Source organism: Sarcophilus harrisii, chromosome 4 (genome assembly GCF_902635505.1).
Source record: "Sarcophilus harrisii chromosome 4, mSarHar1.11, whole genome shotgun sequence".
Lineage (NCBI taxonomy): Eukaryota > Metazoa > Chordata > Mammalia > Dasyuromorphia > Dasyuridae > Sarcophilus > Sarcophilus harrisii.
The window spans coordinates 348,288,761-348,305,829 of record NC_045429.1 but is presented as its reverse complement, the minus strand read 5'-3'; the positions used below and the strand labels follow the sequence as shown (position 1 = coordinate 348,305,829).

The following is a 17,069-nucleotide window of genomic DNA, read 5'->3' as shown; positions in this document are numbered from 1 at the left end:
TGAGTCTTGAAGAAAACTATGGATTATAATAAAACAGCTGGTGTTTTAAGGCTGGAAAAACAATTTATATGCATTATCTCATTTAATCTTCACAATCATGCTGTAAGATTGTTATTATGGGTATTACAATCCCCAAATTTACAGAAGAAAAACTTGGGCTCAGAAAAATGAAGTGATCTGCTTAAGGTCACACACCCATTAAGTGTCAAAATTTGAATCCAGATATCTGCAGACACTTACCATTACCTGATGGTGCCCCTAAAAGCTACAGCTAGGTGAAACAGTGGATACAGTATCAGGAGTAAGATCAGGAGGACTCAATTTTATGAATTCAAAACTAGCCTCAGATACTTACTAAATGTGTAATCCTGGTCAAGTCCCTTAATCCTCAGGTTCCTCATCTGCTAAATGAGCTGGAGAAGGAAATACCTAATCATTCTGGTATCTCTGCCAAGAAAGCCCCAAAGAGGGTCATGAAGAGTTGGAAGTGAGGAAAGCATTCCAGGTGTAGAGGGGAGAATGCATTCCAGGTATAGATTGACCGTTTCTATGGAATGTTTGTATGTATGTAAGTATGTATATCTGAAATTGGAAGGAACCTCAGAGTACTTACTAGACTAATCCAATCTTCTCTCCCTTTAAACAGGATGAAATTGAAAGCTTAGAGATTACTTGATTGATTATTATCCTTTGTTCTCAAAGAGGACTAAAATGACATCACTATAATAGAGTTAAGGTATAGCATGTCCAGCTGTGGCTGATCAGATCCTATTTTTGAAGCCCTATCACACATTGGGTTCAAATAATCTCTATGAACATTTGGGATGGAAATGTCTCTAATTTGTGCATTGCACATTTCCTAGAGATCAGGTGAATTGAGCAGTGCTGCACAGGTATTTAGTAAAGGAGGAATAATGCAAATCTAAGTATTCTGTTACCAGCCCCAGTGTTCCGTGCTCTGCTGTTTCCTTACAGAGCCTTTACAAGGCTTTTTGTAGAGGTAGGAGATGGCATCCTCTGTGTGGAGGATGGGAAGAAGCGGACCAATTTGGCTGGAACACTGAGCCCATGCAACAGAGAATTAGGAAATAAATCTGGAAAGGCATACTAGATGCATGATAGATGCTGGACTGTAAAGGGATTTAAATGCCAAGCCCAGAACTCTTATTTTATCTTAGAGACTACAGGGAGATGGAGTTGAAGATTCTGGAGCAGGGAAGGGACATGAGGAGACCTGTGCTTTAGGCAGCTGTTGCCCCTCCACTAACACAGATAATTAAAAAGTTCCCTGGTGCATTTTTTGCTTTTGCCAAGGAGATGTATTCCTAGGAAAAAATAGTGTGTACACATACTCTTTGTAAATTAAATCATTTTAAATGAGAACTTGTTCTTCAGGCTTAAGTCCTTTTGTAAAGTAAATAACCAGGATCATAGATTTGAAGCTGGGAAGGCAGTTAGAGATCATTTAATCCAAACCCTTCATCTTTCCCCACTAACGTCTTCATTTTATAAAACTGAGGCTCATGGAAATAAGGGGATTTGCCCAAGATCAAACATAATCAGTGAAGAAACAGGATTTGAACTCAGGTTCTATGACAGAATCAGGTATTTTTCCCATCATACTGCATTCCTAATTAATTCAACTTTGGGTATAATTCTTTATTTTTTATATATTTGGTTTGCTTAAATATCTTAAATCACATGAATATCAGTGTGTGTGTTAAACTTGCTGTGGATAATTGCAAATGGAATTCCCAGTTTCTCCCCTCTAAAAATAAATCTCCCCCTTTGCTCCTTTCATGCAATTCCTTGAGTCCTGACCAGGGCGGAACATCTTTGATTTCCTGCTACAAATAATTGGGCCCCATGATGAAACTCCTACTCTGCTCTTTGCTAATTCCAGTCTCTCTTCTGTGTGACTCTCTTATACCTTTGTTCTGAGGCCGCTATCTGGCCCCTAATCAAGCAAATCCCCCCCACTGCTGAGGTTACTGCTTCAATCAGGGGGGAAACAGCGTGTGGCATTATTAGCTAGCATCTGCCTACTTTGGGGCTCCATGGAATGGACAAGGGTGAGATTCCTCTTCCAATGATTATAAAACGGCTCTACTGACTTATATAAATGACATTCACATTTGGCTGTGATGTAAAGAGTAGATTCTTTCCAGAGGAACAGAGCTGGAATTCTTTTGACTTTGCTTCTTCTTAGGCAAATTATTTCCTTTTTTTGTATGTCTTAGTTCCTCCCCTATAAAAAGGGATTTGATTTAGTTCCCTTAGACTGTGAGCTCCTTGAGGACAGGAACTATCTTTCACTTCTCTTGGTATTTCTAGAGTTGAGTACAATGTCTAGTAGTAGGTGCTTAATAAATGTTAGCTGACTTGACTTCTAAGGCGGCGTCTAGCTTTAAATTAAAGATGCTGTGAAAGTGTCACAGTTTTCTCTGGGTTTCATTTCTGGTTCTACCATTGAAGTATATGTTTTAAAGTTCTTGTCATCATTTTCCTTAGCTCTGGTTCCTGACCCTGTGACTTTCATTAAGGACAATGGGTGAAATAAAGGCAGGAAGTGTTTTGAGATCTGTAGCTCTCAAATGTCAAAGAGACAAAAGCTACTGTGGATGCAACTGCTGGGTTCTAGTTCTAAGAGGCAGAGGTAAAAAGAAGAGAATGCATTCCAGACATAAGTTGACAATTTCAATTCAATTTTTCCTCTTTTGAGGTGAAAGAAATTAATTTCATTTTGCTAAGCATTAAGTGCCTATCTATGACTTTCAAAGAATGGTGCTAGTCATCAGTGGACACTTAATGACAATAATAACAACACTCTTACATAAGGATCTTACACTGGAAGGAAATCACATGAGGATACTCTGAAGACAAAAATCCTAAAATGTCTCATGGCCTGACTCTTAGGAAAGTAAACCAAATTTACAAGGCCAGTTCCTTTGTTCATTCATTTATTGGTTATCACCTACAATTTAGTTAATTCATTTTTTTTTTATTTTTAAAAGTACTATGTTTTCCTAATACATGTAAAAATAGTTTTTCTAAGACTTTGTGTTTTAAATTTTTCTCCCTCACCCCAATATAACAAGTAATCTGATATAAGTTAAATATGTGCAATTCTTTTAAATATATTTCCATATTTGTTATGTTGTACAAGAAAAATCGGACCAAAAGGGGAAAAAATATGAGAAAGAAAAAAAAAACAAACAAAAAAGTGAAAATACTATGCTTTGATCAATATTCAGTCTCTATAGGTCTCTCCCTGGATATGGATGGCATTTTACATCCCAAGTCTATTGGAATTTCCTTGAATCATTGCTCAATTTGTATTTCTTGAGCCATTATTATGTGCCAGGAACTGAGCTTGTACCTGGTACTAAGTGCTAGGGATATAAGCAAAGGCAAAAAAACATCCTCACTCAAGGAGCTCACAGTCTAACAGGGGGAAAGAATGAGTAAAGTATGTACAAATAAAATATATTCAGGATAAAATGAGAAGAGAGTTTCAGAGAGAAGGCAGTAAATTTTAAGGAATGGGAAAGGTTTCTTACAGAAGGAAACTGAGGGAAGCTAGGGAAAGTGCTTCAAATTGGTAAATGGCATGTCACATATGAGAAACAAGGAGGTCAGTATCCTTGAGAGCCAGAATATGTGGAGAGAAGTAAAGTAAGGTATTGAATTATGTGATTTTAGAGCTTAGGCAGTATGATACAAAAGGGCTCTGATTTGGAGTCAGAAAATCAGGCTCAAATGTTGGCTTTGATACTTATTGCTTGTGTAGTCTTCATTAAGTCAACCCCTCAGGGACTCAGTTTCTCATCTGTGCTGTGAGGGAGTTGGCTTAGATAACCTTAAGGTTGCTTCCATTCTAGAATCTATGATCCTATAATCCTACCTTTCCAGTCTTATCTTCTACCATTAATTCTCTTTCCACTTCAAGTCACTTGATAGTCTGGCTATACTGTACTATCCTTTATTTCCCATTTTTGTCCTGCCTTTGACCATCAACATAATGATATAGAATGAGCATTGTATTTGGAGCCATGAGATGCAGGGTTCAATCATTGCTCTATCTATGTCATTTCATCTCTATTTCCTCATATAAATAAATTAATTGAGCTAAATGTCTCATAGGAGATTAGTCTAAAGTTCTCTCTTAATTGAAATCTTCTGAAGCATCCCTTTTGGTCACACTTTGTCCCCATTATTATCACAGATGACAATTCTCTTTCTTTGAAAATTTCCTAAAAGGGAAGACTTGTATGAACTGATGCAAAGTGAAGTGCATAGACCAGGAGAACAATTTATAAAATAACGTCAATATCATAAAGACAAATGATTTTGAAAGACTTAACTTTGGAGTACTAGTCCTGAAATCAGGAGGACCTAAGTTCAAATCTGACTTCCGACACTTAACACTTCCTAGCTGTGTTACCCTGAGCAAGTCACTTAACCCCAATTGCCTCAGGGGAAAAAGAAGACTTAACTCTGATGAACACAACAGAACCAATCACAATTCCAGAGGATTCATGATGAGATAGGTTACCCACCTCCAGAGAGAGAGCTGACAGACTCAAGGTGCAAACTGAAGGAAGAGTTTGTATGTGTGTGTACATATATACATGGTGGGGGGGGAGGGAGAGAGAGACAGAGACAGAGACAGATAGACAGATAGACAGACAGAGACAGAGAGAGAAGGGAAAAAGAGAGAGGGGAGAAGGAGAGAGGGGAGGAGGATAGGAAGAGATAGGGATAGAGAGGCAGAGAGAGGAGGGAGAGAAAAAGAATATAAAATAATTTATTTCACTTGACTACACTTGTTTTTAACAGGCATTTTTTCCCCCTTTCTCAATGAGTGGGAGAGAGGAAAGTAGGAGGAAAAGAATTTAGAACTGAAAATAAAATTGAATTAAAAAAAAGAAAGAAAATTTCCCAGGAGATCACATCAACTCGCTCACACATTTGTTAAGTTTTGGCTTTCAGGGTATCCTTTCTTGTGCCTAACTTCTGTCATTCTCCCTTTCCTTTGTCTGGTCCATGCTTTGAGAACTGCTGCTCTAAGTCTATGGCTTTGTTCTTATAGGCAGAGCTTGGGTTCGTTTCCTCCTCCATGCTGGGTCTTATCTAAAAGAGAAGGAACTAACTATGGTATGAAGAAAAGAGAATCCTCCACTGTGGTACCCTAGGTGGATTATCCCAGGGTGAGTACCCAACCAGAATAAACGCTCACTTTGGGGAGGGAGGTTAAGTCTCTAAGGATGGGGGAATGGTAGAAAAGCTCCTTTGGCTTCAGTTCAGCCCATGGAATGTGTAGGAGCTGAGATCTCCTACTATTTTTTTGTTGGAAAGCTCCCTTAAAATTAAGCACTGATTCTTGATGAGGCAACTAGTAATATCACTAGACTTGAAGAGAGTTTCAGCTCTGTGACTCAAAGCACTAGAAAGAGTTAGGAAAGATTTGGGCTCAACCTTGAACCTTGATATTTATTATATGATCAAGGGTGAAATCCGTGGGGACCTCATCTGTTAAATGAGGATACAGAATTCCTGTAGTATCTACGTCACTACATGGCTGTTTGGCTGTTCAAATGAGATGATGTGTTTACAAGTGTCACATACCTCTCAAAGCCCTATATTCATCAATGCAAACAATTATTGGTATTATATAACTTTGGCCATAGCACCTCGTTGAGCCTCTGTTTCTCCTTTAGGGAAAATATGGACAAAAAAATGCCCTGCCTCACCATCTTGCTGGCTTACAGCAAGGGCTAAATTAGGCTAGAAATTTGAGAACAAATTTTAAAAGAGCTACACAAATGCATGAGAAATTTTAGCATAGATTAATTGAACATCTCTATTGGACTTCCAGGCAGCAGAGTGAGTTAGAAAAAACACCAAATTAGGGATTGGGAGAAGAAAATATGCATTTACACAGAGCCTAATATGTACCAGGCATTGTGGTAAGTGCTTACCAATATTAAATCATTTCACCCCCACAACAAAGATGAGGAAACTGAGGCAGACAGAAGTCAAGTCCAGGGACACACAACTAGCAAATGACTGAGGCAAGATTTGAACTCAGATCTTGACTCATACACATGTATTCTATCTACTTTGTTACCAGCGGTCTAGTTATTATTCAAGTTTTGATGGCTCAGAGTGAGTGTAAATAGCAATTACTTTTGTTCTGGCCAGAAACTCTGAGGGTCTTTCCCTCCTTTACTGATTCTTTCGTGAGGACAAAGTAAGTCTTCTTTGCCTCATTTCTTACTTAGCCTTAAACACTGAATGGGTGTTGCCTCAGACAAACTGAGACCTGGTAAAGACCTTAGCTTAAAAAGACCATGGTTTCCCATTGCATCTAATCCTCCCGATCATCACCAGTCCTCCTGACCTCTGTCTTGCCACTAGGCTATGAGGATTGGAGGAGAGAATGAGGCTGAAGACTTTGCACAGCCCTGCCTCCCTTAAATACAATTCACTTTCAAGTCAAGACATCATCTTCCTGACATCATTGGTGGAGTGAAGGGAGTGAAGGGAGGGAATCAAGGACAAGCAATAACAAAATGTCTTGTAGAAGACCTGCATTCTAATCCTGGTTCTGCCTCTTTTACTTGGGATATCAGCTTCCTCATCATTAGATTGTTAATTCCTTAAGAAAAGAGATTGCTCTTTGTATTCCCAGCATGTTGTTCTTCAGATGCTCAGTCCTACTGTTCATGAGCCAGTAGACCATAGCACACCAATATCCATGGAGGATACTGAAGTTAATTGCCATTTCCTTCTTTAGCTCATTTTACAGATGGGAAAATTGAGGCAAGCAGGGTTATGTAACCTGCCCAAGGTGACACAGCTAGGAAATGTCTGAGGCTGATTTTGAGTTTAGGTCTTGCAGACTCCAGACCCAGCATTTTATCCATTTAGCCATCTTACTGCTACGTGGCACACAGTAGGAGTTTAATAAATGTTTATTGACTATTGCCTAAGTGACTGTAAAATGAAATGGTCAAACTGAAGCACCTCTAAGAGCACTTTCAACTCTGAATCTACAACTCTGTGTTCAATGTAAACTCCTTGAGGACAGGGTCTACCACACTAATACTCTGTATCAACCATCATTCACTTTCCTGATGCTTAACCTATATTTGCCAGGAACAACTTGAAGTCTGCAAAGAGTGTGGTTCTTCCCTGGATAAACAAGGGCATCTGGATTGGACACCAGGTTTATTACATCCCTCAGATTCTTTAATGGGGTTTTAAGCATCAGCAGACAGAAAGACAACCTGCTGAAAGAGAAAAGTATGACCGTATCCGTCCCTTCAGCTAGAAAGCAGTGGATTTTTTTTCCTTTGGGGGTTGGTTAGGGGAAAAGATGGTGGGGAGGAGAGATAGAAAAGGGGAGTGGAAATCCTATTAGCAAAGAAGTAAGAGCTCATCTATCTCTCCTGTACCACCTTAACGTCCAAGCTGACATTCCCAATATATAGTATGCAAAGAAAACTGTATTTTCATTTTAGATGCATATTATGGCAAGCAACAATATGAACAATATTATTTTAGTGCCCTGGGAAAAAATTAGCAAGTCAAATGTTGAATCAGGCCTTGTAGCATATGCTGAGAAGATTGCTTTGATCTTATCCACACTAAAAGCTCTATTATTGGATTTAAAGTCGGTGAACACATATCAGACCAATACACAATGCATATCTGAATACATGTTTCAGAGGCAAGGAATGTTTTGACAAAGGGAAGGGGAATATTTTAACTGAAAATATCAAAGTTACTGCTGAGATTGAAACACACATATTTCTCTCCCTCCCTTTTCTTGGAGTTGTGCAAGCCAAGTGAGTTGTGATGGCTTGGAGGGATTTGCTGACAGCTTGGGAAACACTGGCTGAGTCGCCAGTTTGGGCTCAGCAAGGGGTTTTCTTCTCTTTTCCACACCCCCAAAATTGGAGAGAGCAAGAAGAAACAGAAGCTGGAGCTCTGGAATCTGGGCACGTGTTAGGAAGCCATCTAGTGGTCTCCGTCTTAGGAAGTCGATTTATCCTTTTTGCTCTCTGTCCCAACTCAGCCTCCCTTTAGAAGTCAATCTCCAACCTTCCCTTGGGCCTTCCTCCTCCCCTCAGACCTCCAGTCTACTTAAGCCCTCAGTTCAACCTCTCCTCAGATCTCCTCTCTGTTCTACTCCCCTTAAGCTCAACCCTCAGATGTTCCCTCTGTTCTGATCCCACTCAAAATTAACCACCCCTCAGATCTCCTCTCTACTTTCCCCCCAGACTCAACCTCCCTTCAGATCTTCTCTTAGAAGAAAAAAACCCCCAGAGAGGCAGCAGTGGGAGGACCACCAAAGGGAACATGGCCTTATTTAATTGAAGAAGGGGGAAGGAGGGAGGGAACACCCTTTTTATTAGCCAGTACTGTTCCAAGGAAAGAAATCACCCTGGTTGGTGAACTTGCCAAAGATCTAAAATGTCTCCACTTTTGAGACAGACCACAGAGGGGGCCCCAAAACCCATCAGCTCCAATTCCCAGGGCAAGACTTCAAGTAGTGTGGGGGGCCAAAGAAAGAATGAGTATGAAAATATATGTTTGTGTGTGCTAACTTTTTCTCCAACAACTTACCATCTTATTATTGATTTCGTGGAAATGTATTTCACAGACTTTCTCCACAACATCTTCATTCTCAAAAGTGACGAAACCAAACCCTGGGGAGACAAAAGGGGGAGAAGAAGAGGTGACTATGTTTGCCCGTTGGAGTCTCTGTTCTGTTTCACAATATTTACATCTCTGGCTGCGCCACTGAAACGTTCTATAAGTACAAATTCCCAGATATGGGATATGGGGTGTGCCATCTTCGGTACAAGAAGGGGCCTTGTAGTGGGGAAGGGGTATCTCATCAGCCTAGGAAAACAAGCTGCCTAATTTGTAAACCCAAACCTTCCAAAAAAAAAAAAAAAAAAAAAAAAAGAAGTTAATGATTTCTCCAACATGCAGCCTGGCAATCCGTGGTTTACATTTGGCCTGGAGCAAACAAGAAATTTACTTGTCTGTTATTTATAAGGGTCAGAACCCAGCAGCTTCTCACACAGAGCCAGGCGGGCAGGATAATGAGAGCTTCGTGGATCACTGCGGGTCCACACTTGTCCTTTCGGCCTGTTCAAACGGCCAGCCCTTAGGGTCAGCCCAGAAATGGAGGGGGTTATTTGTCTCTTTCTTCCTGAATGACTTCCTCTAATGCCTCATCAGGACATCCTGAGGCCTCTAAGAAACTATTAAAGTTTAAGGCCTCTGTTCTGAGCAGGCATCCTTTTCCCACTGTGGCTTCAAAAGCACGGCAGATTTGGGGCAGTTTAAGGCTGTTTGATGCCTGCTGTCTGCCCGTCAGCTATCCACTGTATTTGCTCCGCTGGAGATGAGCTCTGTGAGACAAAACAGGCTTGAAGAATTTTGGCAGTTAACCACCAATCTGCATACCAATTTCTTTTCTTCACGTCTTCCTCTCCTCACCTCCATCCCCCTCTCCCTACACAACCCTCCCCACCAATCTCTGGCATAACAGGTTCCCATGTCTGTTATATTGTTCCACAGGGAAAAAAAATCATTTTATATAAGAAAGCTTCTCCAGCTCCATTCTCAGGATCTGATGTTGGAAGAGACCTTAATGGTCCACCTCATCTAACCCACTTCTTTTTACAGACAAGGAAACTGAGACCCAGAGGGGTTATATGACTTTGTCTGAGATCATACTTGGAGTCAGGAAAACCTGAGTTCGAATCTCAGCCTTAGACACTTAATAGCTGTGACTCTGAGCAAATTCCTTTTTCTTTTTTCAGTCTCAGATTCCTCATCTGTAAAATGGGGACAAAAATAGCACCTGCTTCTTGGGAGGATAAAATGAGATATTTGTAAAGTGCTTTGCAAACCTTTAAGTGTTTTATAAATCTTGCCCTCTTTATATTCTACTATATGGTCTTTCCTAACAAAAGGTATGTGTGCAGAAAGGAACATGGAAGGTACAGTGAAAAGAGACCTAAGAAAGAAACCTAAGTCTTATTCCTATCACTGCCACAAATAGTTCTATTTCCCTGATCAAGACATAGTTCCAGAGAATTTAAAGGGAACCTAAGATGTCATCTGGTCCAACAGCCTAATTTTATGGGTGAGGAAACTTGAGACCCAAAGAAAGAAGTTTTTGGAAGCTGAATAAACAGTGGAGGGGGGATTGGACCCTGGGTCTTCTCAGGCTAAATCCAATGCTCTTTCTACTATACCCCTCTCTGGACTCAACTTGATGAACATTAATTAACCATTTACTCTGTTCAAGGTAACATGCTAGGCACTGGGGGAACAAGACAACAAACACATAGTCCCTAGCTTCAGGAGCTCATGCATATGCTATTAGATCTCAAGCTGGCAGCCAGTATTCAGTTGCAGCCCCCCAAAAAGGGTCACTGATTATCTCTGGAAAGATATTCAGAAATCCTCACATCAGAGGAGAGTGGGATAGAACATGTAGCCAGCCTAAAGGTTAAGGGGGCAAAGTATGGTTTTTGAGGTTTTTGGGGGAGTTTTCTTAAATCATCACCACGTGAATTATATTGTTTCTAAAAACAGACATTTTCTATCTAATTTCTTTTTCTTTCTTTCTTTCTTTCTTTCTTTCTTTCTTTCTTTCTTTCTTTCTTTCTTTCTTTCTTTCTTTCTTTCTTTCTTTCTTTCTTTCTTTCTTTCTTTCTTTCTTTCTCTGAGGCAATCAAGATTAAGTCACTTGCCCAGGGTCACACATCTAGTGTCTGAGGCTGAATTTGAACCCAGGTCCCCTTCATTCCTGCTCTTTGCACTGCCTCACCTAGCTGCTCCCTTAATTTCTGATAGCAATGATCTAAATGTCTCATTTATTTTCCCTTCAAGGTTACAGGAAGGAAGCAAGCATTTATTAAACATATATTATATACCAAACAGTGCTTTACAAACATCTCATTTAATCCTTATAACAATCCTGGGAGGTAGGTGCTATTATCCCCCCATTTTCCAGTTAAAGAAACTGAGGTAGGCAGAGGTTAAGACTACATAGCTAGTAAATTTCCAAGGCCCCCAGCTCATTTAGCCTAGACTCCCCACTCACTTACCACACATATCCAATCTATTGCCAAATCTTTTTCAATTCTATACAACATTCCTCATATATCCAGAGCTCTAGTCTAGATCCTCATGACCTCTTATCTCGACAGCCTGGTAGCTTCTTAAGAGATCTCTTCCCACTCTAACCCCATCCTCTACTTAGATACCAAGGTCATTTTCCTAAAGAGAAGCTATAACTCTCAATGACACTCATCAATGAGCTTCCATGACTCCACATTCCTCCAGGATCAAACAAAAACTCTTGAAAGCTCTTTATAACCTGGCTCCCTATTTATCTTTCTAGATTTCTTATACTTTCCCTTCTTCCATGTATTCTATGATCCAGTCAGTCAGCTTGTAGTAGTAGCATGTGCCGCTCCATCTCCTGCCTTTTGGTTCTGCACTGGCTGTCTCCCTCCTCCCTGTCATGGCTGGAATGGTTTGCCCCATTACCCATTACTTCTGCAATTTCCTTGGCTAATTAAAGACAGCTCAAAGCTCACTTTTTCCAGCAGACCTTTCCCAGTTCCTCTCCACCCCAAGCTGCTAACACCTTCCTTTTCAGATTAACTTTACCTACTCTGTATAAATCTCATATGTGCCCAGTTAAACATCTTGTCCCCTTCATTAGATTGTAAACTCTGTGAAGGCAGACTATTCTTTGCCTTTCTTTGTTTCCCCAGTGTTTAGCACAAAGCCTGGCACACAGTAAACAATAAATACTTGTTGGCTTAATGACTGATTGGATGTCTATTTCTTGATGATTAAACAAACATGTCTATTCCAAGAGTCAACTTGGGATAAGAAAATTGGCAGGAAAGTGAGTTGGCACACTTTCCCTAAATTCACCTGGTACAAGTTATAAAATAAGTTACCTTTGGGGCTTGAAGCCTTGATCAGGAAAGAACATATATCTTGTTTCAAATAGGGCCTGGCAGATGAACATTGGTTCATCGGGTTCAAACACCTACCACAATATGCAGCCAAGGAAAAATAATCCTCAGCCTTCCCTAGGGGTTATGTTTCCTCAGTACTGATTTCTCTCCTTCCTTCCTTCTTTGCTTATTACCTCCCTCCCCCCAATCAATTTTCTGTACTATCCATGACTGAGTAGAAATGGAAGCCCTAGATAATCCAAAAATCTCATGGTTATTTGATTTGACTGCTAGGATTTTTGTTGTTGTTGTTGTTGTTTCTCACCCCACCTCCCCAGAAAGACTTTTATTTATTCTAATAATGTTTTGTGGAGCCTAGTAAAAACCTCTCCAGAATATTCATTAAATGATGGCCCAGTTAGAATCACTCAATCCTAGCACAGGAAGAGAATTTAGAAATTATCTAATCTAACCTCCTATCAAATAGGGATTCCTCCCACAACATCCCTAAGAGATAGGCATCTAGTTTGGGCTTAAATCCTTTTGAGTGATAGCAAACTCACAAGATGGACTATTTCAGCTGCCTTGGACAATATATTGGTAATGGAGAATAGGGAATACGTTATCTGCCTTACCACAGAAGGCGCCAGGCTGTGATCTAAATGTCTCTGGTTATTTGGCATGCAAATAATGAGAAAATCTTGGAGCTTTTGAGTTGGAAGGGACCTCAAACAGCAACCTTCAATGCAAATGTAGAATCCTGTGTGTTACCAGGGTCACAGTTAAGAATATGTTTTAGCCCAGGGCAAATGCCCCAAACATCACCTGGAACAAGTGACATGAAGTATGCATGTTCTTGGGCAAACAGTAGGAGTAGGTAGACAAAACAAAGTTGCTGCCGGGGGAAATCACTACTTGGATCATTGGGGAGCAGGGAAGTTGGACTTAATCCATTCTGCCATCTGGGAATTTCCTCCTTTAACTGTTTGTGAAGTAGGTGCCAGGCTTTGGTATTTCTACACTGCAAAAAGATGGCAGTTTGGTATTCTCCAAATTCAGTGTCCTGGGCTAAACCCCCCCCCAGTTGTCCCGCTCTAGTTATGAATGTGTTGCTGTATCCCCAAACAAGAAGCCATTTATCTGAACAGCTAAGTGGTATAATGGTTACAGTATTAGATTGGGAGTCTGGATGAGCAAGATTCAAATCCTGCCTTAGAGTCTTCCTAAGTGTATCACTCTGGGCCAGTCACTTTCCTCAGATTCAGTTTCCTCATCTGTAAATTGGGGACAATAACAGATCTTATCTCATACTGTTATGGTACTGTATTCATTGGCAGTTATGCCTTGGCAAGGTCAAGGTCACAGGTTTGACCTTCAAACCCAGAAAAAGCCTTTTCCCAAACACAGACCTCATCTTGCAACCAGGCTAGGTATAGTAAGTGCTGAGATTCAACAGGAGGTCTGGGTGAAGAAATGAATGGTTCAGCATAACTCAATCCCAACTTCTGGAAAATAGTCCGTGCAGTATTTTGTGTGGTGACTCACAGCTCTGTCATTTTCCTAGCCAATGGTCAGTGACACCATAAGCCAGCAAGTATTTGTCTCTACTATTACCGGCAGTTCATCTCCCTAGCAGGGAGACAAGAGCCCTGCCCTGCCCCGCAGACCATTCACATTAGTAGTATACATTACTAATTGTCTCAATGCTGGGTATTATCACCATTAGAAACTTGTTAGTGAACACAGGAAAGGAGAATTTTGCTGCCTTCATTTTCCAGACAGTGTCACCAGTTCTGAGATAAGGAGAAGCATATATGAGAGATCAGAATTGAAATGCAGACTGCTGCCTGAGGGTGGGAGGGAAGGGGTATGAAAGGGTGGGGGTAGAGAGAGACTGATTTCACCAAATCACTTCCAATTCCAACTCTGATGCTCTCCTGACTGGGTCCCTTCCCTAACCCCATGGGACTGAGAATGCAAGTATCACAAAAATGATTTTTTCTGATTAAAGGAGATGGCTTGGATTTCAAGCCCATGTACCCAGGATGCATAACAATTCAAGAATGTCAAGCCTCATTTGCAGGATTTTAAAGATCTACATCATTCCAACATGTCTGTCTGTTTGGCCTGGATAGAGAAAACAAACTTGATTATGTCTAAAATATTTATTTATTCCACTTGGGGGAAAGCAAAGAAGTGATGAAACACTTAATTATCAATAAGTGTTATTCCTTAACTGGTAATCATTTTCTCTCATGGCAGTATTATCATTTACAATGAATTAGTTGTTCGATGGTTAAAACCCCCCAACACCTCCAAATGAAATAAAATATGGGATGGGGGAAGAAAAGCATAAATTAGAGTGAAGGAAGCCAAGGTAAAGAGATCTTTTTTACCCCTCTAAATGAGCTGTATAGAGAAGGAGGTTAAGGTGGACGATGAAGAGAAAGTCGAGAAGAAAAACCCCCCAAATGGCTCAGAAAGTGCTTTGGAAAGAATATGATTATTAGAAGTCTCATTTACCTGGAGTTTTCAGGTATACAAAACCCTCATTTCCCAATCTTCCTGCTAAAGAGGTAATAAAAATAGCTTGCATTTACGTAGTATATTATCTCATTTGATCCACACAATGATTCTCTGAAGTGCTCTCCCTCCCAAACTGCCTCTGATTTAATCGCTTTGTATTTATTTTCTTTGTATTTATGAGAAGCAGAGTACATAGAGCATCAGCCAAGAAAACCTGGGTCCAAGTTTTGCCTCTGACCTATATGGGATATGTGATCTTGGGCAAGTTATGTAATTCCCAATGTCTCAGGCAACTCTAAAACTGGATCTTATAGAGAAAGTAGAGACAGACATTAGTAGAGGGAGTTTATTCACCTGAGAGTTCCCTATTCCAATGAAATAACAGTTTTGATCTTTATTCTGTTTATATTTCTCTTGTCCATACTTGTAGATGTATTTATTATCTCCTCCCTTAGAATGTAAGATTTTTGCTAATGGGAATTCTTTCATTCTTTGTATCTGTAGAGTTAGCTGCCAGCAAGGTGCCCAGAACAGAGTACATGCTTGATGGAGGCTGGGGCATTATGATTATCATTCCATTTTTCAGAAGAGAAACTGAGGCTCTGAGAGATTCAGACTCTTGCCCAGGGTCACCCAGCTAGTATGGGTGTATGTATAGTATGTATAGTATGACTCCCTTAACCTCGAGAGAACATTTAGTATGTTTGCTCTGCCAACTCTACATTCATTACTCTCTTCCCCTTCAGGTCCATAGCCACTTTGGAGGTTTATTTGGTTTCTTCCGTTCCTAACCTTACAATATCAATAACTTTGTTACTGTGGCAAAGGTAGCTATGAAACATTGACACTACACTTAGAAAGTCTCTGGTTTTTTAAATTCAAGACTTGGCTGCTTCAAGAAGACTAGTGGGAGCCCTCAAGAAAAAGCAGAAGTTGATTTTCAGTTTTGGTTTATTTGCTTTTGAAGTACACTATTACTTTTGAGTCTCATAATGATCCTATAAGGTAGATACTTCCTGCATTTTTATTCCCATTGTACAGATGAGTAGCCTGAAGGTGGATAAAGCAATATACCCAAATTCACACAAGTGGAAAGTATCAGAGGCAGGTTCTGGGATTTGAAATTAGATCTTCCATTCACTGCTGAAATTGCTACCCTATTATTGTTGTTGTTGTTTTTAATCAGAGACACCATGCATCAGTTCAAAGGTGCCAAGAAAGGTGTACATAAGGATAAAAACCAAACAAAAAAAGGGTGTTGAAAATGGACACAAATAAGGTAGCATTGGACTAGGAAGATTTTAAAAACTGAATTCTCCAGCATCCTTCTGAATGAAGCTATTATTAGAAACTAACAAGCCTTATTTAGGAGATAAGCATTTAACAGTCAAACTTTTTTTTTTTTTGCCTTTATTCAAATGAACAGAACTGAATATTCATTTGAATAATAGTCTATTTTTAAAGTGGGGGGGGGGGGGGAGAGAAGAGAAAATAATACAAACCCAGAAAACAAAATACCTTCAAAATGTAAAAGGTTAAGTCAAATGCAGCTGCTGAAACAGAGTGAGTCGTGGACTTAGAGACATTTGGGGGAAAGTGGTGGGAACAGACTACTCATCCTCAAAAATCATTTTCTATTTTCATATAGGTCAATGGACACTAATAGGCAATCAGGCAGTGCCTAATGCATCTTCAATGAAAATCGATGGGAGGCATGAGTTAATCTAGCACTTGGTTTAGGGGGAGAACTGGGAAAAGAAGAGAAAATAGTCTGATTTATTCCAGCTATCACAGGGGGAACTAAAGGCATGTGTATGTATGCAAATGTATGTAGAACTCATTTGGAACCCCTCCCCTCAGACTCTTAAGCCACAGGCAGCAGAGATATACGTTCAGGAAATGAGCCCTCTCTCCTGGAAGTCATCCTTGACCTCCTTGACACACAATGGGGTCATCAAATGCAGAAAGCAGCATTAGCTAGCCCCAGTCATTCCTGGGGGATGTGAGGGAGGAGGTGTGGTCTGTAGATAGAATGTAGGCCATCAAAGAAACAGCATCCTCTTCATCTTCCCCATCACTAAATGTCAAGTGGTATCATCATTAACCACCATCACTTTTGAGGCACTGTGAACTCTCAATTATCCATGCTGTGGATTATCTGGGGGGGCCAAATTTCTCCTTAGTTCCTCTCTCTCTTAGTCCTTGTTACCCAGAACATTTTGGGACTCTTCCCTCTCCTTATTAAGTTGACATGTGCTAAAGTAATATTATTTTAAAAATAATAATATAATTTTTAAAAATATGGACCTAAATGGAGGGGAGAGAGAGTGGGGGAATGACCTACAAAATATAAATTGAATAAATTGGAGAAGACTCCAACAACAATAAAAATTCATTCAAATCTTCCCCCCCCCTTTTTTATCATTCTTTTCTGCTTTGAGGTATCTCTGCCCCTTTTCATTAACATGAACTAAAACTAGAGTTGCCTGTGTAATTTATTAAATATTTTTAGATATAAAATATTATGGAAGCTTG

At 40.0% G+C, this 17,069-nt stretch overlaps 1 protein-coding gene across 10 annotated transcripts in view; it reads right to left on the bottom strand.

Annotated features, from left to right (window-relative positions):
- MSI2 (musashi RNA binding protein 2) overlaps positions 1 to 17,069 on the bottom strand; it is a 521,162-nt gene that overhangs the window by 99,636 nt on the left and 404,457 nt on the right. For all 10 annotated transcript variants that reach the window (XM_031966452.1, XM_031966449.1, XM_031966447.1 and 7 more), the window contains exon 8: positions 8,635 to 8,717. In XM_031966452.1, coding sequence (XP_031822312.1) covers positions 8,635 to 8,717 — 83 coding nt within the window. The remainder of the gene's footprint in view (positions 1 to 8,634; positions 8,718 to 17,069) is intronic.